The sequence below is a fragment of the Moschus berezovskii genome, chromosome X (genome assembly GCF_049115385.1).
Source record: "Moschus berezovskii isolate FMDL1 chromosome X, NW_MosBer_1.0, whole genome shotgun sequence".
NCBI classification, from domain to species: domain Eukaryota; kingdom Metazoa; phylum Chordata; class Mammalia; order Artiodactyla; family Moschidae; genus Moschus; species Moschus berezovskii.
This window is the reverse complement of record NC_142488.1, coordinates 141,519,741-141,543,923: the sequence shown is the minus strand read 5'-3', so window position 1 is coordinate 141,543,923 and position 24,183 is coordinate 141,519,741. Positions and strand designations below refer to the sequence as shown.

General features: G+C 51.8%; 2 protein-coding genes and 1 pseudogene across 2 annotated transcripts; 1 reads left to right on the top strand and 2 right to left on the bottom strand.

Annotated features, from left to right (window-relative positions):
• Nucleotides 1-5,575: 5,575 nt before the first annotated feature.
• Nucleotides 5,576-6,370, bottom strand: LOC129564055 (melanoma-associated antigen 10-like). Its single transcript, XM_055437675.2, has one exon. The coding sequence runs from the start codon at nucleotides 6,368-6,370 to the stop codon at nucleotides 5,576-5,578; it is 795 nt and encodes a 264-aa protein (XP_055293650.1).
• Nucleotides 6,371-7,807: 1,437 nt separating this feature from the next.
• Nucleotides 7,808-11,434, bottom strand: LOC129564053 (protein EOLA1-like; annotated as a pseudogene).
• Nucleotides 11,435-15,098: 3,664 nt separating this feature from the next.
• On the top strand, nucleotides 15,099-17,980 carry LOC148773499 (melanoma-associated antigen 10-like). The gene is made up of 3 exons (XM_088834315.1): nucleotides 15,099-15,108; nucleotides 16,632-16,724; nucleotides 17,166-17,980. The coding sequence occupies exons 1-3, from the start codon at nucleotides 15,099-15,101 to the stop codon at nucleotides 17,978-17,980; spliced, it is 918 nt and encodes a 305-aa protein (XP_088690441.1).
• Nucleotides 17,981-24,183: the final 6,203 nt, after the last annotated feature.

Here is a 24,183-nt window from a genome sequence, read left to right as displayed (position 1 = left end):
CCTTGGAGTGGGTGAGATTTTCCGTATGTACTAGAAGAGTGGAGTCTCTAGATGCTAAAGCTGTTTACTCTCTTGAGAGTAAGACCTGCTTCCCTTCAAACCCAAATGTTTTGTGGGCATGATGTCTCAGTGCATAACCTACAGGCTAGTTGCCCAGCGTGGGGCTCAGACCCCTTCTTCCTTGAAGAACATCTGCAGTGGTGATTATCTACCATGTGTGCATTGCCCACTCAGGGTACAGTTCTTGACTATACCATGACTCTGCCCAGCTTACCCATCCTGATGTGGTAGCTTTTCTATAGTATATATATAATTGTGTGTATGTATATAAGTATATAATTCTATACATATTAAATTCCATATAAACATTTCTCTATATAAAGTTATATTATTTTCATCACAGACTACTGCTGAATCCTCAGTGTCATACTGTTCCTCAAGAAGACCATTGAGCTACTAATGGTGAGTTGATCACAATATCTCAATTCCATCCTTGAAGGAGGAGAGGTCTATCTTTGCTGAATTTGATAGGCACACATTCTAGATGTGGGTTTCTCTTTCCTGCTTTCAGTGCCTTGTCTGGTGCCTCTATTTGAGGGTTCACAGAATGCAGGACTGAGTGTCACAGAATATTTCACAAAACCATCCAGGACCAAGAGACCCTCTAATAGCATACCAGAGGCTCAGAGGGCAAGTGCCCATGAGATCCAAAGTTGCTATCTCAGCCTCCACCTTCCAGAAGCTGCTGGTCTTCTGGAGCAATGGAATCACCTCTACAAAGCACATGTGATGTGCACACTGGGATATGAGAGCCCATGGTGCTGGGGTGTCACCCTCCAGGGACCGGACACCCTTCACATCTGTCATCCTTAGTTCCCCCGCAAGGTAAGATACATCGTCCTTGAACCAGAGGGTAGAATGACCCCACTGATCACCACTGCCACAGACCCATGACCCCACCTACAATCACTCCCAGTGACCCACAGGGAACTTGACTTCTGATCTCCCAAAAATAGGTTCTATAATTCCACAGCAGGACTGTCCACTTTAGCCACATCTAGCTATTTACATTTGACTTCACATTATGTTAAGGTAGAAGGCCAGGCCCTGGGACACACTAAGCACATTTGAGTTCACAATACCCAGCCTCATGTGGCTACTGGTTATCCTATTGACAGTGGTGACACATGACAGGCTGTTTCCAAAGCAAGAAGTTTCCCCCAGGAGACACGATAGCAGTCCTACTGACCTATGAGTCATGGTTGCCACCTGGGCACTTTGGGCTTCTCCTGCTAGGGGACCAGAACACACAGAGAACTGTTCCCATCCTGGCAGGCAGAGCTGACTTTGATCCCAAGGAGAGTGTGGGTTACTCTGGCACAGGGGGAACAGCGAGGAAACATCTCCAACAGCCAAGTGATGTGTCTTGTGTTCATGTGGTGAAGACAATAGTCTTCTCTTGTGTCTCAGTGATGAATCGACAAGTCCAAGAGCAAGGGTCTAAGAAGGGCATCGGGTCCAGGGCTTCAGAACCCTGAAAGACAAAGTCTGTATTACTTCAACAGGGAAGCCACTGGTAATGGCTAAGGTCCTGGCTGAGAGTGCAGGGGATTTAGAACGGATCTCAGGCAAGAGAGAGTGAACATCAGTTGTGGTGCAGCTGCTGCTGCAACTGTGAGCGCCCAACATTTGTCCAGTCTTTCTTTCTGAGCTTCTTTAGGAGGAGAGGAAACCAACCAGAATCCTCAAGGAGCTGTCCTCAGATGAGGTGATCTCTCCAGATGAAGGGAATTATGTCAGTGTTGGGAGGGGCGGCTTATAGTGAATGCTGTGGTGCCACCCAGATCTCCTCTTTGTCACTAGCCCACTCTTTTGCCCAGGCCCACCGGTGTTGGTGGATGAGGACTCAGAGCAAAAGTCTTCTCCAAAATTGCCCTCCACTGAAGGGGACTGCCTCCTTGGGGTCAGCTTGATGTGAGAGACTACTCACGGGATCCGTGTGGGGAGGATACAGCGACCTGATCGCCTCACCTGGATTAGGTTGATCTCTGCAGGGTCTTCCCTTTAGATGTCTGTTTTCTGAAAATTATTATGACCACCATGCTCTGAAATGGCGCCAGAAGTGAACAACAGAATGAAAGGCAAGTTAGACATAACGACTTAGCCTTTAGAGTTTGAAGTCAAGGGCAGGGGCGATCTCTGCCCTGTCAGAAATTCCAGGAGTGTGACCCCCAAGTAAATTTGTGTTGGACTCAATCACAAAGCTATATCTCAAGGCTTCTGTGCCCTGATGGTTATTTTGGCAATTCACATCATCTTCTTGTCCCAGCGAATAAACGGAACAGAATGAGTAAGCATTTACCACTACTATTATGATTAAAGTATTTATGCATCACACAGTAAGGCAGAGGAGTATGGCTGGATGGACTCCAAGTTAGACATGTTCAACGGTCCTCATGTATGCATTGCATGGGGCACAAGGAAGGGGCTTCAGGCTGAATACTTACAAATGTTAGTAACCCCTGTGACAAGGGATAGTTTGCTACAGTTGAGGCACTTACAATCAGCCTCCTGTTTGCTCTCTGAAATGAATAAAACAATAGAGACAGCGTAAATAGCCAGTGTTCGTCTCTTATAAATAGCCAAAGGTAGCAGTCATCGCAAGGACAAAAAAGGTCAAAAACTTGTTTGAGTAAAGGATGAAGGGATCTCCAGTCCCGCATCTTTTGGGACAAGGGAGACACCAGACATGTGAAAAAAAAAAGGCTTCTTGTTGGTCAAAAGTCAAGCGATAATGCCAGACCATAATGAATCTTGCTCTGCACAGAAACCTTCACTTCGAGATCCATCTTGGCTGAAGGGTGTGTGTATGATTGCAGGGGAGTGTCCCAGGGTAGGTCAGGTGTGGAAAAGAAACCAGATAATTGGCCTGAAGGAAGACAAAAATCCAGAAGGACTGCCTTATATAAATGACTCTACCGCCTCTTGACTGTGCTCCTGCTCACCAGGTGTGACATCCACACTCTTTCTCACCAGGATTGCATCTCTGCCTTGCTTCTGTCTCAACTAAACCATTTCTTTATGTGCTCTCCCACTTGTTGTGCTATGTTTCTAATGATACACTTTGCACCTGCATTTGCAGTTTCTGCCTCTGTGATAAATGCATTTTTCACTGGAAGCAATGATCCATGACAAAATAGCTTTCAGCCTCTAGCCCTTGCTAGTCTCCTGGCTAAGATTCCTGGCTCTCACCCAGGCTACCCAGGTTCAATTCCTGGGCAGGGAATTAAGATGTCACTCCACACAACCACTCACTGCTGACTCGCGAAATCTGCCACTGGGAGGAACCCAGGTCCTAACCTTGGCCCTGAATGGATGGCGCCTGGACAGAGCTTCCATCAGTCAGGCAGGCAGGAGTCTTTCCTGCTTCTTGGGACCTCAGCACCATGGATGTGGCACCACCTTCATCCAGAATATCTTTCCACGCCACCCCAGATATCAGCACAAATGGGATGCTTTTTCCCCAAATGATGTGCTTTTGTTATTTATATGAAAAGTGTTTTTTTTTTCCCTGTCTTTGTATTTAAGTTGGTGAGTTGATCATGTATTTATTCCCAAACTGTTGGAGGTTTATCTAGGATCCCATGTTCCCTGCAGACAGCTTCCAGGAAGCAGAGGGAGAAGAGATGAGAACAAGGACCTGGAGTCTCCCCTGCCCTGCAGTGTACTCGGGGCTCAGCAGACAGCAGTCGGTAGGTATAGCTTGGGAAGAAGACAATTCCAGTCATGTGTTGAGGAGTTTTTGAGAAAGCCAAAGGTGCCTTGAAACTCCAACTGTTTCTAGTCACCCCTCTGTGCTGGCACTTTCAAATGCAAGATCTGATTTAGTTTCCAAGGCTCTTGGGAATGTCAGGGAGGGGTCTCCCAGGCTCCTTCCAGTGCTCTTTCTGCCCTTCCCTCTTCAGTGATGCATTCCCACAGTCTCAGCGAGCTGAGGATATGCCCCTGCCTCCTGATGCCAGACACAGTCTCCCAATGGGAGTCGCGGCTGTCTCCACACAATGGAACTTGCCTGAGCACCTGCACAGGTGCCCTTAGGCTCCCCGACAGCCAGGAGCTTCGTAAAGAGCAGGTATCAGACAAGCGACAGTGAGAGGACAAGAACAGTGGGAGTTTTCTTATAAAATCCAGCTAGGATATGCACAGTGCAGAACTCTTCACCTCCAAGGAGGGTTCTGAGGTGTGTGATTTCAAGTTCAGCAAAGATTTTGCCACTGCGGTTTCCATAACCCCTCCTAATCTATGCTTTTAGGGTCTGACCGCCTGGATAAGCTGATCCTTTAGGTTAAGTGCACAGACACCAGTTTCAAAGAAGACACTCCATTAAAATCCTACCAAAAGTTTGGGGGTGCTTACCAAGCCGTCTTCAACTACATTCTCCAAGACTGAGTAGATTGTACAGCAAACCAAAGTCCACTCACCCCTCCCCATTTTGAGAAATTTTGGTATACCTAGGTCAAGCAGCATAAACAGGTGTCTAACTGTTCCTGACCATAGTGTAACTTCCCTTCCTGCCCCAGGAAATTTATCTAGGACAGAAGAGGATCTTCTAATGTGTATGTCCCATTTCAGATTTTCTTCTCACCCATAAGACACTGTGTATAACTCTGGCTGCTGCCACCATCCACCCTCATCACAATCACCTCCCACAGAATGAACCCAGCTTCCAAAGGCCCAAACCACCCTGGCTCAGGCACCGACACTCAAGCGCTCCTCCTGGACCCTGCCCCTGATTGCCCTGTTCTGTGGAACTAGGGGATATTTCTCCACGTTCGCCATGTGACTGCAGCTCTTAGATCATCAATCTAGGTGCTGGGGTGTCCTGCTTCTCCTAGTGTCCCCACTGCTAATACAGGGCCTTCCCCAGAGGAGAGGCTCCACGAAGGTCGGTGGAATAAATGAGCCAGAGAAGGGCACTTATTAAGTCGGATCAGGCTTTTTATACTTTCTTAAATAATAACTTGAAAAATCCAACTGAACAGAGATAGTTTAGCTCTATAAAAGCACAGACAAGAATTATAGAGGAACTCACCTCAAATACATTTTATTTATTAATTCTTACTAAGTAATATCATATTTCCAAAATAGTTATATTCCAAGTCCATGGAATCTTGTTCAGGGTCACAAAATAAAATGAAAGTGTTTGCAATCACTTTTGAGAAACAGCAAAACTCTTGTTCTTGACCTGGGTAAGCACAAACACACTGTGATCAACGTTACTGACATGGTGCGACACTGAAGCTCATTAAGCCTCCAATTAAAAGGAACAACATTTGAAAAATTTCTAAAGGAAGCAGAAGTGGATCTCCATGTCACTGTAGAGAACAGGAAGCCAAAGATGCTACACACCAGTTCCCCCAACTGGCCCAGGCCGTCACGACTAAGGCTGAATGCTCCCTCTTCAAACACACAGGGAAGGCTCAGCCTCCCTTCCTACCCCCAGGACAAGCTGCTGGATGTGGGCCTGAAAGGAGCCTGGCTGCTGCTCAGGCTCAGGGCCCCTCTTCCTCCTGCCTCACACCTCTGCACACCGGGGTGGGAAGAACCTGGGACCCCTGCCATTGACCCTGCGCAGGTAGTCCTTGACTTGCTGCTTGCTGGTCTCCGCATAGGCCCGGGGACCCCACAGGAACTCGTAACGAGCAGGGTGGCTGTGAGGCACCTGCCGGTACTGCAGGTACCCCGCCCGCACCCACACTTGGGTCAGCAGCTCCTTGGGCTCCCCATAGATGCCGTGCTCTATCCCAGCAAATACCCCCATCCTGCTAAGTGCTCCCCAGACCTTCTCCTCAGGGACCCGGTCCCCTTCTAGGAGAATCAGGCTCAGGGCCGTCACCAGGAGGCCAGCCTTTGGCATGCTCTGCCCATCCCTCTGCATCTCATTGAGGGTGAGGCCCAGGGTGGGGACCATGGCATAGATGTGCTCTCTGGGGTCCACCTCTTTCAAATCCAGGCCAAAGACCAGCTGCAGGCACTGCGTGGCTTTACGGAAGACCACGGGGAAGTGGGCCTGGTTATCCCTGAGGACCGTATTCAGCATTTCAGCCTGGAAAATCGGCTCCTTGGTGCCATACTTGAGGAGCAGGAACTCCAGTAGTTGAGTCGTCATCACACTCAGAGCCTGCTTGAACAAGATCTCTGCATCCACGGCAGCTGAGGAAGATGAGACTGGAGGGGAGGAGGCCAGAGGGGTTGAGGCAGCCTCCGCCTCAGCCCCCAGAAGCTGCACCTCCGCTGGGTCCTGGGCCTGGACTTGGCCCTGAAGGTCTTCCTCAGGAGTGCAGAGCTCATTCGTCGGGACCACAGGCATGATGATTGGGGTCTTGTGCCCAGTGGGGGTTTGGCAGGTGGGAAATGGAGACCACTGACCTGGGAAAAAGAGGGTGTGTAAATGGTCTCAGTTTTGAAATGCGCCACAGGTGGCTCCGACTGAGGCCGCTTACTGGTCTTCCTTGAGGGCTGCTCTTGGGCGTTACAGGGGCGCTCCTCCTTGGTGGTCAGTCCGCTGTCAAATGAGGAAGGGAAATTCTGGCTCAGGGTGCATCCAGTACAGCCCGAGGTTCTGGGGCTGACAAAGTGGGAAGATTAGGGCCTTTTGAGGTCCCCTCTGTTCTGGGATGGGGAGCCCCTGTGCACACTCAGGACCCCCACCTCACCTTGACTCCTGGCACTCCTGTGACCTTAGAACACAGACTTCAGACCTCCGCCTTCACCTCCTTCTTCCTGGAGACCCTGTGAGTCAAATGTAGGGGGCACCTCAGGGGTAGAGTGTGGCACAGACATAGGCCTTCTGTGCTGGTAGGAGGGATTGACTCTGTGAGGTCCCCCCAGATCTGGGGTTGGTAGTCCCATCGGGACTTGACTTTGGGGCCATCTGAGTAGGACCTACCATTGGCAGTACAAGCTGAAAGAGACCACAGCCACAAGAGGGGCAAGGCTGGTTACAGGGGGTGGAGGGGTAGAACCACCAGCTCAGGGTAGGCTCATCAGCCTGCTATGGACCCCATCTTCTGGAAGCAACAGTCGTCAAGGGCCCATCTGACGCCTGGGGTCTTTCTCAGTGGTAGCCGTGCCAGGACTCACCAGGGCCTGACCTTTCAGCAGAAGCCAGCCGCAGGCCTGCCCATTGGTAGGGAGGGGAGTGGAGCCAGAGGCACGTTTGTCAACCCATCCAAGGCCTGGCCCCCTGAAACAAGGCACCTGGCAGCAGATGGAAGCCTTTACAGGCAACCTGAAACATACTTTTCTGCACTTTCTGATAAGAGATAAGCTGTGGATCCCATTTCCATCCCCTTCCCCCCTCCCCTACACTGGGCCAGGGCTGCCTCTCCATATCACCTCTGTGACATCATGAAACAAGTAAGGAAGCGGACCACTTAATTGGCTGCCTGGCCCACGCCCTAGATTTTAGAATCTCCAGACAGTATTGGACACTGAGAGCCTGGTCTGAGGCCCTTCTGCCCTGAGCATTCACTGCTTGGATAGAGAATGCTCCTGAGGTAGATTGGCTTTTTACGAGGCACTTTTTGACCCACTGGCCCCATCAACTGATGGGGAGACTGCAGCAGGGTACCGCCATGATTCCTCCCTGGATGCAAATGTGAATTCTCAGGGGCGACTTTGGAGAAGCAGGGTGACCAACCCGAGAGGCCAGATCCAGGCTCCCAAGACAACCTGCCCCCACCGGGCCCAAACCCAGAAACGGCCAAGGAGGATGAGATCAATGCCGTCCTCAGGCTGTCCTTCCCTAGAATCTCTGGGTGATAGTGGAGGATGCGGCCTTCACCTCTGTGCACTGGAACGACGAGGGAGACACAGTGGTCATCGAAGCAGATCTCTTCCAGGCGGAGGACCTCCAGTGCAGAGGCGCAGACAGGATCTTCGAGACAGACAGCATCAAGACTTTCATCTGCGAACTGAACCTGAATGGGTTCAGGAAAATTCACCCTTCGGGTCACTCTGTGGGGAAGAAGAGGATGATGGTAATGTAGAAAGCCCTTCTGGGGAGACTAGACTAGACGAGCTGAGTGCTGGACAGGTTTCACTTCCCAGGAGGACTATTTTTCTTGTGAGAGGATGGTTAAGGAAAGAGGAGAAAGCAGGACCTATCATGTTCCACCAACCCCCTTAGAAAGGATCCACAGGGTTGACTCCAGACCCCGAGGGGCCACTTGAGGTCAGGGAGGGCCAGTAACACCTCAAGCGAGGCTGGCCCTGAGGGAGCTCTAGGGAGCACACTCACTAGGGCCTCATAAGCTGCCAGGAATGAAGAGACCTTATCTCCATATTTAGGCAAGGTCCGGACGTGGTGCAGAGAAGGGTGGCGAGGAACTGCTATTCTCCCACACAATGGCTAAAGTGATTCATATCCTTTCAGATCTAACAGAACTCCAAGTTTCAGAGAGACAAGCCTCTCCTCCTGAAGAACATCTGGAGGAAAGGTGACCCCAGAACAACTGCTTAGCCCGCCACCAGTGCAACAGCGACCCAGAAGAGAAAGAAGCAAGCTGTGGTGACCAGACGCTCTCCTAAATTCCACCACAATGAGTCCACCCAAGAGGCTGACAAGAAGGCCCAGAAAGGAACCCCAATAGCTCACAGAACCCCTGGCCGGTGCTCATTTGTGTTCTGTGGCCTTTGGTCTATGGGCAGTGTAGCTGGGTGGGCCAGGGCAAATCATCTCCCCAGCGAGCAGGGTGGGCCCAGTGGAGAGGCCATGTCCAGCAATGCCACGTCCGTACCCCCAGCTACTGCGGGAAGGGACGGCACAGGCGAACTGCCCTAGAGCCCCACAGAGTACCCAGGTTATGGTTCAGTGATGACTATGTACAACACCTATTATTCCATCGTGATGGTGGTCGTTTCAGTTGTGGCCCCAAACGAGGCACCTGAGGTGGATGAGGAGCAAGAGGATTCCTCAGTTTACAAGTGCGCCCTCTGTAAGCAGTTCAAGGACAGTTCCAATCCTTGAGCTGCCAGGTCCCTGCTGCTGCTGCTGCTAAGTCACTTCAGTCTTATCCGACTCTGTGCGACCCCATAGACGGCAGCCCACCAGGCTCCCCAGTCCCTGGGATTCTCCAGGCAAGAACACTGGAGTGGGTTGCCAAGTCCCTAGGGACACTCAAAAGCACTCTCTTGTATCAAAAAAAAAAAAAAAAATCTATTTCTAGCTCTAATAAAGTACAGCAGAACTCCATGGGATTAAATAAAGTATCGAATGAGAACAGCGAGTCTGTGTTCTTTCTGTCTGTCTATGCTACTCACGGCAATGGGTGAGCCAAATGAGACTGGAAACCCATGCCCCAGGCAGGCCTCAGTCCGGTCCCCACAGAACCTTTTCATCTGAAGCATCAGCATTTCACACGTTCGGCCAAGAGTTGGCTGCCGAGCCATGCTCTGAGGCCAGCCCAGGATGGGCTGGTCCCTGTGCCTTGCTTGCCACACAGCAGAAGACCCAGTCTGGCTCCTGACCATGGGGGTGTCACCTTCCAAGAGTCATGCACCCTGAAGCAGAATGGGCTCCTGCTGGGTCCGCCGATGATGCCACAAGTTTCTGATCAGCAGCTGAGCCTCTCCAGCTCCTCATCCAGGGGCATCCCCAAGAGGCCCACCGGAAAGCAGGGTCACCCCACCCACCAAGGGCCTTGCAAAAACATGACTTTAAACCCAAAGACAAGTACAAGTTTCCACAAGGTGAGCACCAGCCCTTGTCGCTCTGCCCTGACAGCTGTATTTAGGAGCCTAACTTTGGATACGGAGCAGCCAGGCACCGTGTCCAACACATGCTTTTTGAGCCAAGGTACACTTTACAGCAGGGCAAGGGTCACATGCAAGGACAAACCACGGCCAGTTTCTGGGCCTGTGGGCCTCGCTATGTGCTGGAGGAGGTCTAGCCAGCTGCTGACACTCAGCCTCACCCCCAGCATTCCCCCATTGTCCCCTGGACACTGTTCCAACATGGGGGAGTTTGGACCAGCACAGAGAGGGAAAAACACTAACCGGTTTCCTAACAACACATTTCTCTCAAGCACCCAGACCCAGCAGGGCCAAAATGAGTGGTGACATCTTTTTGTAAGGGTAAAGACCTGGAGACTGTTGCTGAGTCTGGAGTCCAGGTCCCTGGCCCCGCACCAAGTGGGCAGCTCACCGCAGGGTGGAACCAATTCAGACCAAACCAGACGAGCATGTCCAGGGAATGGTGGCGACCGGATGGTATCAGGTGCTTGGGGATGTCCACCTGGAAGATATCCTTCCTGACCCTCCCCAGGACGGGCTGTAGAAGCCAGTGAGGGTCGGCGAGCGCAGTCAGGTACTTCCGTCGCAGGTCGGGCAGCATGGCTTGATTCTCCAGCTCCTCCACCTCATCACAATCTAGCATTTCTGGGCACAGCAAAGTGACCCCAGTTCACAAGACGTGTGTGCAAAGACAGGACACAGAAGGAGAACAAGGTGATTCAAAGTCATGCGTGCTAGAGACTAAGACTGCATCATAGAGGAGACCCGGGGTGAACTGGGTCCTCTGGCTGAGCACTGCAGGCTGGCTCACCTCAGCAAAGGGAACTCGGGTAAGGCCAAGCGAGGGAGGGAGCAAAATTAAAGGGAGAGGCCTGGTGCTCCATGAACCCATCAGGCCTTGGGGAGCTCTCAGTCTGCCCACTGCAGGCTGCAGGGACAGAATAGGAAGGCCCTGGTGGGGAGCCTGCAAACATCAGGTTCCCAAGTGATTCACCAGCAGACAGGAGTTGCTGTGGAGCCTCAACCCTGGGGAGTCAGGGGACTTGCTCAGGCCCGGCTGCAGGCAGTGGGGGTGGGGAACCCACGCTGGGTGCTGTGCTACCTCTCATGGTCTCTGCTGGGCGCACACACACACACACACACACAGAGGCAAGTACCACATGCAGACCCGGATATGCCTCTGCCAGTCAGAGCAAAAATGGGGACTGAGGACCAGAGTGAGGGTCAGGCACCTCAGACCACCATTTCCCAGCGCAGGGACACTTGCTGCCCCTCTGAAGAAACCTCAGGCCCAACCCTCCTCCCCCTACCAACCGGTTCAACAGAAAACAAGTGACCACAAGCTGGCTGAGATCTAGGGCAGCACCAGGGGCCATGCGGGCAGTGAGGGCAGGACGTCACATGCCGGCGATCACTCCATGGCAGAACTTTTCCCTATCCCGCAGCAAGGCCTGGATCTGGGCAGGGCTCATCCCCAGCCTCTGCTCCAGCAGCTCTTGCCAGTCCATGTCCTCCCAGTCCCAGTGCCCGCTGTGGACAGCCACGGTACAGTGCTGGGTCCACATAGCATGGGCAGCCACCACATCTCCACGGTCTTGACACCGTAAGGCTGTCGGAAGGACAGACAGTCAAACTTCATCTCCCAGGGCTCCCAGGACCTCACGTGGGTGCGGAAACACAGAACCACAAAGGCCAGGAGCCTGACACAGCAGCCTCCAAGCTCACAGCCCTGGGCCAGACATCAGGTCCACGAGTCTGAGCATTCTCCAAGCCTGCTGACACAGAATGGGGGGGTGCGGGTCACAGAGGGCTGGCTCCTTCCATCCATCTCCACACTGTCCGTTGACAGGGGTTGGCAATCCAGAGGACCCGTCAATCACATGCAGTCTGTGGGGAGGTCAGGAAGGAGGGCGGAACAGTGGGAGAGAGGCACGTGGTGAGTTCCAAGACAGAGGGCCCTGAAACCCTGGGTGCACTGAGGAGGGAGGGCAAGCCCCCTGGCTTCACAGCCCAGTGGCTGGGCTTTGGTCCCCTCCCAGCACAGACAGGCACAGTCCTGGGCTTGGCTTCCCCCTGCCCCACCACTGCCCCCACCCCACCTCTCAACTCCCTGGCCCCATCCCTGCCCATGCTCTGCAAAGCCCCCATCTTAGCCCAGGCCTGCTGAGCACAGATCCGTGCAAACCAATCTGGCCTTGGCCCTGGATGGCCCTGCCAGGTGTTTTCCCCATGCATTTGGGAACCACGTTCTTTGCAGCCCTTCCCACACCCCAGCCCCACCTAGAGCCTAGAGAAAGAACGAAGGAGAGCAGGAACTACTGGGACAGGTGCATTCCATGTCATTGCCAGGGCCTGGAATGGCACCATGCAGGGATTACAGAATTCAAACTTCAAATAACCCACCAGGTTACTCTCACATCTTTCCACGGCTGAGCAGGTGCCAGGGATAGAGAGATAGCCCATGACTGCAGGGGACCTGACCACATACACCTCCTTCCTCACTTCTTTCCTTGTACCTGGAGGGGTTCCCTGTTTACTGGAGTGGGGTGAAGGCAGGGGAGCAGAGCTGCAGGCCTGAACCTCTGTAGATTCTCAGCACCTCTAGCAGAAGCCTATGTTTCCATGTAACTATGAGGATGGGGACATGGTCCCAGAGGCACCCAGCCTAGAGCCTCCTGGGCCTTCCCTTCCCCAAGCACAACAGACCCACAGTTCTCACAGGCCAATGAGGTCCCACATGATCTGGTTCCTACCATGGCAGCCTGCTCTCCTTGCCCCTATATTCACTCCCAGTAGCTATGATGGCCATCCTTCCATCCTTGGAACTTTCCAGTGTGTTTCTACCTCAGAGTGTGTGTAGGGTGTGAGGAGTCACATCGTGTCCCCTCAAGTTCAGGTGCTGGAGTCTCATTCCCAAGTACCTCGGCGTGACCTTAGAGACAAAGGAAAGGTCTTCACAGAGCTGATAGAGGTCCAGTGAGCTCATTAGGATGGACCCTCCTCTAACAGAATGTCTGTGCCCATACAAAGGACACATTTAGAGACAGACAGGCACACAGGACAACTCCGGATGAAGAGGAAGCCCAAGCCCACCATGGCCAGCAATGCCCCGGAAGTGAGTGGGGAGAGATGGGACAGACTCTCCACAGCCTTCACAAGAGCCAACGTCGGTTGACACCTTCACACTGGCTGCTGGCCTCCTGAACCAACATGGTTTGTAGTTTGAGCCACCCAGCCTGTGTGACCCTGACATGAAAACCTTTCTCCAAAGAAGACCTTTTCTCCAAAGACGACACAGAATGCCAACAGGCACATGAAAAGATGCTCAGCATTCTTAATTATTAGACAAATGCAAATCAAAACTCCAATGAAGTATTACCTTACACTGGTCAGAATGGTCACCATCAAAAATCCTATGAAGAATAAGTGTTGGAGAGGGAGCAGAGAAAAGGGAACCCTCGTATACTGTTGGTGGAAATGTAAGTTGGTACACTCAATATGAAGAACACTATGGAGGTTCCTTAAACAACTACAAACAGAACTACCATATGATCCAGCAATCCCACTCCTGAATATATACCCAGATAGACAGAAACTCTAATGTGAAAAGATACATGCACTCCAACATGCACACCAACATTCATTGCAGCACTGTTTACAACAGACAAGATATGGAAGCAACCCAAATGCCCATTGACAGATGATTGGGTAAAGAAGATGTGGCCTACACACACACACACACACACACACACACACACACACACACACACACAATGGGAATACTACTCAGCCATAAAAAATAACAAAGTAATACTGTTTGTGGCAACATGGATGAATCTGCTGCCGCTGCTGCTGCTAAGTCGCTTCAGTCGTGTCCGCCTCTGTGTGACCCCATAGACGGCAGCCCAACCAGGCTCCCCCGCCCCTGGGATTCTCCAGGCAAGAACACTGGAGTGGGTTGCCATTTCCTTCTCCACTGCATGAAAGAGAAAACTGAAAGTGAAATCCTCAGTCGTGTCCGACTCTTAGCGACCCCATGGACTGCAGCCTACCAGGCTCCTCCACCCATTGGATATTACAGGCAAGAGTACTGGAGTGGGTTGCCATTGCCTGCTCCGTGGATGGACCTAGAGATTATCATATTAAGTGAAGTAAGACAGAAAGAGAAAGACAAATATTCTATGGTAAGACTTATAGGTGCAATCTAAAAAGATGATGCAAATGAAATTATTTACAAATCAGAAAGACTCAGAACAAAATTGTGGTTACCAAAGGGGAAAAGCAGGGGAAGGGATAAATTAAGAGTTTGGGATTAACTGTTACACTCTATTATGCATAAAATAGTACTACTGTAGCACTGGAGAAGACTCTTGTGAGCCCCTTGGACAGCAAGGAGATCAAGCCAGTCAATCGTAAAAGAAATCAACCCTGAATATCCATTGGAAGGACTGGTGCTAAAGCTGAAGCTCCAAAACTTTGGCCACCTGATGGGAAGAGCCAACTCACCTGGGCTTTGTCCTCTCCCCACCTGAGCCACTGCTCCTCACACCAAGTGCCCAGTCTCTCATAGGCCTGTCAGGAAGTCAGGACAGGCCTAGTGTACTCTTTCCACCCCAGGGGCCCCCAGGGTGGTTGACAGGAGCGGGGATCTGTGGGCTTCCATCAGTCCTCCCTCGGGGTTCCCTTCAGTCTTCCCTCAGGACTTCACCTTGTCTCCAGGGAGGACTTTGGATTCTCTCCTGCCCCCTACTAAGGCCCCAGCCCTTATACCAGGACCCCAGTCTCTCTGAGACCCAGAATGTCAGGAATTCCACTCCCTATATCAGGTCCCCAGTCTCTCTGAGACCTGAATGTCAGGAAATGCAGCATGTGCTCATCCGCCCTATGTCCTCCCAGAGCCCACTCTGCTCTGGAGTCCAAGGTCCCCTCAGTCCTCCCTCCACATCCTCACCTTGACTCTCAAAAGAACTAAGATCTTCCCCTCTGCCCATCTGAGGCCCTGCCCCTTCTAACAGTTGCCTAATGTCTCTGAGAGGTAGATTCAGAAGTCAGAACAGGCTGCCAAGTGTTCATCCCACCACCAGGATCGTCCAGGCCTGACAGCAGGGGCAGGGATCTGTGGTGTTCCTTATATCCTCCATCAAGGACTCATCCAAACTCTTGGCAGATCTGGGGATGCCCTTTGTGTTGACCAGAGGTGGGACCCTCACATCAAGGCTCAGGGAGCACAGAGGGTGGATGAGCACATACTGCATTTCCTGACATTTGGGTCTCAGAGAAACTGGGGACCTGGGAGAGAGGGCATGTCGTCAGGTGAACAGAGGGAAGAAGTCCAGCTCCTCTAGGATTTCAGGATGAGGACCCTGAGGGAGGACTGAGGGGACCCCGGACCCCAGTCAGAGGAGGCCGCAGAGAAGCCTGTAGCTGCTATTGGCCCTTGGCGACCCTGGGGTAGAATGAGCCCAACATGCGTGGTCTCACTTCCTGACATCCGGGTCTCAGACTAGGGACCTGGCATATGGGGCGGGGCCTCATGGGGGCCGATTCCCAGGTCTTACGCTACGCTGCTGTTGCTGCTGCTGCTGCTAAGTCACTTCAGTCGTGTCCGACTCTGTGCGACCCCATAGACGGCAGCCCACCAGGCTCCCCCGTCCCTGGGATTCTCCAGGCAAGAACACTGGAGAGGGTTGCCATTTCCTTCTCCAATGTGTGAAAGGGAAAAGTGAAAGTGAAGTCGCTCAGTCATGTCTGACTCGTCGCGACCCCGTGTCTGCAGCCTACCAGGCTCCTCCGTCCATGGGATTCTCCAGACAAGAGTACTGGAGTGGCTCCTGCGGGGTGTCAAACTGAGGACCCTGAGGAGGGACTAGAGGACGCTGGACCCTAATCAGAGGAGACCTCAGAGAAGCCCATCTCTTGTCAGTCAAGAGCGACCGTGGGGGCAGGGTGAGCACAACAGGAGTGTGTTGACTTCCTGACATCCGGGTCTTCAAGAGACTGGGGTCCTGGTATAAGGGGCGGGGCTTCAGTTGCGGAGAGGCGAGAATCCAAGTCCTGCGCAGGGGCAAGGTGAGGTGCCTGAGGGATGACTGAGGGGACCTTGAGTGAGGACCGACAGAACCCCACAGAGCCCCGCCCCTGAAGTTGGCCCTGGGAGACTTTGGGGTGAGTAGAGCACACTCGGCCTGCGGGTCTCAGAGAGACTGAGGACCTCGTGAGAGCAGCAAAATGGCAGTCTCAAAATGGCAGATGGGACAGTCCCGGGAGCTGTCTGAAGTCCAGGCTTCATGCGAGGAAGGACTGAGGAGGTTAGACCCCAACACGGAGGGAGGGATCCTGGTGGAGGCTCTTAGAGGCCTTAGAGTGGGGTGAGCAGGGTGAGAAGTTTTTGACGTCTGTCTTAGGGACCTTGGGATGTGAGGTTTTCGGGTGGAGGGCGGAGGCTTCAGGTTGGCAGAGGCTGGACTCCCAGGACTGAGCAGATGCCTGCCCCATGGTCAGTGCTTGGAGGCCAGGCGGGACATGAGGAGCAGCTGAGGACCAAACATCTCCCCAGCCTAGAACCCCCGGGAGGCCCTGGGCAGGTACGGCCAAGTGTGGGGCCCCTCAGCGCTTTCTGTACAGACTTGGGTCTTGTTCTCAGTTACCCTGCCGGCCTCCAAAGGGGAGGGTCCAGGCCGTGCCAGGGGAAAGGGGAGAACTACAAGGGAGCCCCGAGGGGCTTCCCACCCAACACCTGGGGGGACCTCACAGAGTCTACTCCTGCTTCCAGCACAAAAGGCCCAGGGATGTACCACACTCTTACCCCCAAGGTGTCCCCATCATTTCTCTCACAGGAGCTCCAGGAACCAAGAGGCCAAGGCGGAGGTCTGAGGCCCGTGTCCTGAAGTCAGAGAGCAGAGGAGGTCCAGGCAGTACCAGGAATGAAGGTGAGGAGGGTGCCCTGAGTGGGGCTCCCCATCCTAAAACAGAGGGGACCCCAGAAGGCCCTAATCTCCCCACTTTGTCAGTGCCAGAAATCTCGGGCTGTGCTGACTGCACCCTGGGGAGCCACTTCAATTCTTCCTTCAGGCTGCCAAGGGACTGGCAGCCCAGGATGAGCGCCCCTAGGAGGTCTGAGTGAACCCCTCAAGGGGAGACCTGTAAGTGGCCTGTATCAGACTGCCCAAGGCCTGCCATGGGTTCTAGGCTGGGGAGATGCTTGGTCCTCAGCTGCTTCTCAGCTGCTCCTCATGACCTGCCTGACCTCTATGCACTAACCACAGGGACAACGCGATTCTCAGCCCAGGCCATTCTCACCCCCTCCTCCCCTAAGCCCTGTGGTCCCCAACTGTCCCCCTGTCTCACTGCTGTCTGGGGTTCCATCACAGGCATCGTGCTTCTGGTGGAGAAGAGTGAGCTGAGCAAGCCTGAGGAGGACCTTCAGGACCCAGGTGAGGCCCAGGGCCCGGTGGAAGTGCAGCGCTTGGGGGCTGAGGTGGGGGAGGCTGAAGCCCCCTCTGCCTCCTCTGCCACAGTGTCCTCCTCAGCCCCTGGGGAGGCCTTGCCCCAGGAAGTTCTGAAGGAGATGATAACTAACCTGATGAAGTTCCTGCTCCTCAAGTATTCAGCCAGGGAGCTGACCTCCCAGGCAGAAATGCTGAAGAAGGTCCTCAAGGATAACCAGGAGCACTTCCCGGTGGTCTTCAGCCAAGCCTCAGAGTGCCTGCAGCTGGTCTGTGGGGTGGAGGTGAGGGAGGTGGACCCCACGGAGCACACCTACACTACGGTCCCTGCCCTGGGCCTCACCTGCGATGAGATGCTGAGCGGTGGGCAGGGCCTGCCCAAGGCCGGCCTCCTGGTGCTGGTCCTCAGGGTGATCATGAGGAATGGAGACCCCGCCCCTGAGGAGGCGGTCTGGGGAGCACTCAGCAGGATGGGGGTGTGTGTTGGGAGGGAGCACTCCATCTTTGGGGAGCCCAGGGAGCTGCTGACCCAAGTGTGGGTGCAGGAGGGATACCTGGAGTACCAGCAGGTGCTTGACAGTGCCCCTGCTCGCTACGTGTTCCTGTGGGGTCCCCGGGCCTATGCGGAGACCAGCAAACAGCAAGGCATGGAATTTGTGCTCAGGTTCAGACAAAGGGCTTTGAGGACCTTCCCACTCCAGTCTTCAGAGGCTGAGAGGGACGTGGACAAGGAGGCCTGAGCCAGAGCAGCAGCCAGGCTAATCCTTCCCTCTGTGATTGAAAAGGGAGCGTTCAGCCTTCTCAGAACTCAGGGCCTGGGCCAGTTGGGGGAGCCATTGTGTAGCGTCTTTGGGTTCCTGTTCTTTATGATGACAGGCAGATTCATCTCTGTTTCCTTTAGAAAACTGTCAAATTTGAATTGTTTTAATGGAGGGCTAAGAGTTGACTCATTGGAAAAGACTCTGATGCTGGGAGGGATTGGGGTCAGGAGGAGAAGGGGACGACAGAGAATGAGATGGCTGGATGGCATCACCGACTCGATGGACATGAGTTTGAGTGAAATCTGGGAGTTGGTGATGGACAGGGAGGCCTGGCGTGCTGTGATTCATGGGGTCGCAAAGAGTCGGACACAGCTGAGCGACTGAACTGAACTGAACTGAAAAAAACTTCAGTGTCTCAGCTTTGTGAATGACGTTGATCACAATGTTTTGTGTTTACCCAGTTGAAGAACAAGAGTTTTGCTATTCCCAGTAAAAGCAACTGGGAATTTTTCCATTTTGTTTTGTGATCCTGATCAGGATACAGTGGAATTAGAATTAGGACTGTTTTGGAATGTGACCTTACTGAGCAGTAGTATTGATGGGGGAAGAATTAGATGATAAATGCAATTGTAGTGAATTCATGCTTCTGTCCTTCTTGTGTATCATTCTCAAAAATTAACTTATCTTTGTTTATTTGGATTTGCCTGGGTTATTTAAGGAAGTAGCAGACAGTTCATTTGAGCCCCCTGCTTACTGGCTCATTTATTCCGAAGACCTTTATGGAGCCTCTGCTCTGTGAAAGGCCATGTTAGCAGTGGGGACACTAGGAGAAGCAGGACACCCGCACACCCCGAGCGATGGTCTCAGAGCCGCAGTCACACAAGGAAGGTGGAGAGACGTCCCCTAGTCCCACGGAACAAGGCAACACAGGAAGGGGTGGTGGGGCTCCAGGAGGAGCACTCAAGTGTTGGCGCCTGAGCCAGGGTGGTTTGGAGCTTTGAGAAACTGGGTTCCTTCTATGTGAGGTGATCGTGATGAGGCTGGTTGGTGGCAGCCCTCAGACTTACAGGCAGTGTGTCATGAGGTTGATGGGAAAGTCTGAAATGGATCTTTGCTGTGAGGTGTCCTTTTGCCTCTTGGATAAAGCCCAGAGAGACCTCTTTCTGAAGCAGGAAGGAAGGGGTCCTTCCTGGCTCTTGAAGCATTGCTGTCGAGTACAGGGGCAAAGGAGGTGTTTTCTACCACCCCCCATCTGCTGCGAATCCTGAAGAAATGAGAATCTTGCTCTTTGAAGTATGGTTCTGTATTCCCTGGGCTAGCCATCCTCTCTGCCCTGGGAAAGCTGATTACCAAGTATTTTGAAATGGCAATTTATTTGGTCATCTGGACTATAGTTTGGCCACTTGTGAGCATGGTCTAGATTTCAGTGGGAAGAAATGTGTGAGGAGAAGCTGCAAATGTGGACAGGACGTGCTGGTGACTGGAATCCTGGGAACAAGTTTCACAGCTGGGAAAGACACTGCTCCACCCTCCTAAGGGCAATGCCCAAATTGAATAATATATCCTCCAAGAGGAAAACACTCAGAGCAGCAATTTTGAGTGGTTTTCTATTCTGTTTCCTATTGAGCTGCCGATTTTCTGAGGTGTCTTGAAAACAATTTCCAGAGGAGAGAGTCTGTCCGAGTCTGTGATCTGAATAACACTAGAAATGAGTACTCGCCAGTAAAGATGTAACATCTGCCAGCGTCCTTGGGTTCAAGCAGGTTGAGAAGTGTGGAGGCAGCAGAAGACTTACAGGTTAAGGCTGTGCCTGGCATCAAAAGGCAGGAGCGACTTTCGGGCCTAAGGAGGTGGTGAGGTCACTGCGGTGGGGGTTGCAGATGGGTGCAGGGGCCTGAAGGGGCAGCTCTCCCTGCTGAGTGCCAGAGAACGACGGGAACAGGACATGTGATTCTGGTCACATATGTGGCACCTGCCAGATAGTCAGTGGACACTTGGAAAAGGTGGAGAATTTCAAGATCCATGTGACCTGCTCAGACTCTCCTCTCCAAAACAAAGGAGATTTTGTCGTTATAAATTCTAACCACTGCTCTTTGTTGAGCATTTGCTTGGAAGTGTGGAATTGAAGAGATGTCAGGTGTTCAGTCACCTTTGTCTTCCTCTTTCCCTGCACACATGGGGACATGACCCTGCCAGGCCTCTTCACTTAGGAAGGGTCATATGATGACCCGGGGCCAGTGAATTTTGAGCAGAAGCATTTTTGTCAGGACCGTTTGTTTTGAAGGGACACAGGCACCCAGGGGTTAATCCTCAAGCCAGGACAACACGCAGACACAGACCACTGCGAGTGCGGTTCCTCTCCCAGAGACTAAAGTCCTGCACCTCTGACCTTTGAGAGAGGCTGCCCCACAGGGAGCTGGCTGCAGGAATTCCTCCCACCACACCCACAGTCACACCCCTGCTGCCCCCCCGAGCTGCACTGTCAGCCCCCTCGGGGCTGTGCTCAGTCTCCATCAGGAGGGCAGCAGCCGGCTGCCAAAGTTCCCTGTTGGGGTTGGGGGCATCCTCCTCGTGGGCCCCAGCCCCGAGGCCACCCACCCCTGCTTCCCACAGCACCCCCTCTCCCCTGGAACCTGGCCTTGGGATTTGTCCTGCCTGCCCCCCACTCAGAGCCAATTAGGCCCTGGTCCTGATGACCTCATGTGTGTATCTTTATCTGGAAGTCCCAGAGCAGCATCCCCTTCCACCGTGCTTCAGCTGGAGCCAGCAGGACTTGACACAGCGTCTGGGCGATCTCCTCATGGTGGGTCAGTAGTATTCATGGCCATAGAAGTGCAGGGCACATGTCTATGATCCTGAGGTGTATCAGACCATTCCCTGTGGAACCCCACATGTTGGAGGAAACTCAGGGTCTTGTGAATGTGACTGTGAGGTCCTAGCTTTTGAGCCTGTGTGTGAGAGGCAGAAGGGTGTCTGATCAGCCATCCGCAGAGCCAGCTAGGAGCCAGTCAGGCTGTTTGAGCAGAAGACAGGCTCTAGTAGATGACAGGGTTGGTACCCAGGACGCTCTCCTAGGTGCAAGAGGCCCCAGGCTCCAGTGAGGATTTGGAAAGTAACCAGGCCCCAGGGGTGCAGGCTGCAAAGAGGGCCAGCCGTCCTATAGAGGTGGAAGCTGCAAGCCTCTGCCGATCCCATCTGACCTGGCCGGGAGAAGGAGGTGGGAGCAGATACTGCTGCAGGTGAGTTGCTGCCCCGGTCTCCATGAGGACATCCATTCTCTGGGGCCAATTCCGGGGCCACAGCCCCGGGGGCCACTCCAGGATGGATACATGGCAGCTCTCATAACAGGTACTCCTTACGCACCTTATTGGATATGACTGCTAGGTGTGGTTGGGATCTTGCTCTGGGTACATAAGAACCTCAGGCCTTTGGGTGCTAGGGAGCCCAAACTTCCCCCCACAACCGATGTATATGGAGGTCATTTCCAGGATCCAGTATCTTCAGCAGCAGCTTCTGTGTAGAAACACACCACCATGTTCCCAAGCTGATCTTGCCCAGGGCATCACAGATTGGACAGGTGCCATCCCTGGCTTAAGGATTCTCAGTGAATGTTCTGCTCCTTTGTGAAGTCCCTGTGTTTCCTCAGGGCTTCCCTGGAGGCTCAGTGTTAAACAATCTGCCTGCAATGTGGGAGATGCAAGTTCGATCCCTGGGTGTGAAGATACTCTGGAGGAGGAAATGGCAGCCCATTCCAGTATTCTTGCCTGGGCAATCCCATAGACAGAGGAGCCTGGAGCGGGGGCTACAGTCCATGGGGTCGCAAAGAGTCAGACACGACTGAGCGGCTGAGCATGCTGAGATGTACACCAAGCTAAAGGTTTGCTCTGGACCCTTGTATCTTTGGCAAGACACTGGCCCCTGCCTGGATCTTGACAGACTTCTTCTGCGGCAAATAACACTGGCAGATGTCTTAAAGTGCTTTTTGAGCAAGTACAGGGCTCCAGGTCTACACCTGGCCTCGGGTGGTGGCTCTTGCCATATCCAGGCAAAACATCTATGAGGTTGGATCAGGGCAGTGTTTGTGGGGCTTGAGAAAAAAGTGGATCCCGAGATGTTTCTCTGGTGGAAGAGGCCCAGTTAGTGTATTATATGGGATTGGAGGTTAAGGGAGAGGAAAAGCTGAAGGTAATTGAGGAAGGGTTGTTTCACACTTACAGGTTCTCTGTGCTTGTGTTTGGTTTCCTTTCTATTTCCTTTTTATCATACTCAGCATCTTTTGCCCAAAGTTTCCTTGTCTTTTTTATTGAAACTGTCAATAGACTTTTATTTTGACCTTTTCCTTTGTAACCCTTTAATATTTGAATAATATTTGTGAAAATAACAGAATTCTCATATACCCTCACCCAGTTTCTCCTATTACTAATATCTTACCTTAATACGATGCATTTATTACAATTCATGAGGGAGTATTGATGGATTATTTATTGTCAACTAAAGCTCATGCTTTACTCAGGCTTCTATAGGTTTTACCCACTCCAGGATCCTGGCGAGGAAACCATCCTAACATTTAGTTGTAATGTCTCCTTGGGTTCCTCTTAGCTTTAACATTTCTTTATTTTCAATGATCTTGACAGTTTTGAGGAGTACTCGGTAGATGTTTGTACAATGACCCTTGATTAGAATTTGTCTGATATTTCACTCGTGCCTAGTTTGGGATTCGGAGAAGGCAATGGCAACCCACTCCAGTACTCTTGCCTGGAAAATCCCATGGGCGGAAGAACCTGGTGGGCTGCAGTCCATGGGGTCACGAAGAGTCAGACGTGACTGAACGTCTTCACTTTCACTTTTCACTTTCATGCACTGGAGAAGGCAATGGCAACCCACTCCAATGTTCTTGCCTGGAGAATCCCAGGGACGGGGGAGCCTGGTGGGCTGCCGTCTGTGGAGTCACACAGAGTCGAACAAGACTGAAGTGACTTAGTAGCAGCAGCAGCAGTCTGGGATTGAGTTTGGGGGAGGAATATTACAAATGTTAAATCCCATTCTCATCACATCATATCAAGCGTATATACTATTAGCACAATTGATCACTGATGATGCTCTCATTGATCATCTGGCTGAGGTAGTGCTTGTCATGTGTCTATGTGATAAAGTGATTGTTTTATGCCCCCTTTCCATCCTGTCCTCTTTGGATGAAAGTCACAATGTGTGGTTCATGCTTCGGGGTGGGGAGTTGTGCTCCACTTTCTAGAAGTGGGAGTATCTACATAAACTGGAATCTTTCTCAGTGGGAGATTTGTCTATCCTTGTTTGTGTAATTAAGAAATCATTTATTTTTCTCAATATGGACTCACGGTATTTATATTACACTTTGGGTTAAAATCCAATGCAACTTTTTATATTTTTATTTTAAAATTGTGAAGATTGGCCATTGGGAGCTCTTCCTGTCAGCTCCCTTTATATATACCTCTGTCATACTCCTGAAAACCTTGCTTCCTTTTTTGAAATTTTTGAACACTTTTTTTTCCACACCCTACAAAGATGCTCCAGGCTCATTTTCCATCTTTCCCGTCCCAGTTCTAGAATCATCAATTTTTCCATGGAACCCTTGTTCCTTTTGTTGTCGAATGATATTGACAAAACTAGATCTATACACTAAGTGTGCTCATTGGTAGTGAAGGGTCATTGATTCTGGGACCTCTTGGTGGTCAGAGCAAAGAATTATATGTGTACTTCTTATCCTGTGTTTATTAATATATATAGAAATATTTAAGATGGTAATGATTTCATGAATATGACACCAAAAACAGAGCACCGCCCCCCAAATACATAGATAAATTGGACCTCATCAAAAAAAAAAAAAAAAACAAACACCTATGTGCATCAAAGAACACAATCAAGGAAGCTCCCATATGATCCAGGAATTCCACTTCTGAGTATGTATTTAGAAGGAAATGAAAATAGGATATCGAAAAGATATCTTCACTCCTAAATTTATTGCAGCATTGTTCACAGTAGCCAAAATATGGATACAACCTAAGTGTCTGTCAGTGGATGAATGGATAAAGAAGATGTGACATATTCAGTATACAGCCATGTGAGAGAAGGAAATCCTGCCATTTGCAACAACTTGGAAGGAGCTTGAGGGCATTATGCTAAGTAAAATAAGTGAGACAGAAAAA

Bases quoted from the DNA above. Each gene is read 5' to 3' on its own strand.
- LOC129564055 (XM_055437675.2), bottom strand. From the start codon at position 6,370: ATGCCTGTGGTCCCGACGAATGAGCTCTGCACTCCTGAGGAAGACCTT.
- LOC148773499 (XM_088834315.1), top strand. The intron at 16,725-17,165 runs GTGAGGAGGGTG...GTTCCATCACAG, and splicing joins AGGCAGTACCAGGAATGAAG to GCATCGTGCTTCTGGTGGAG.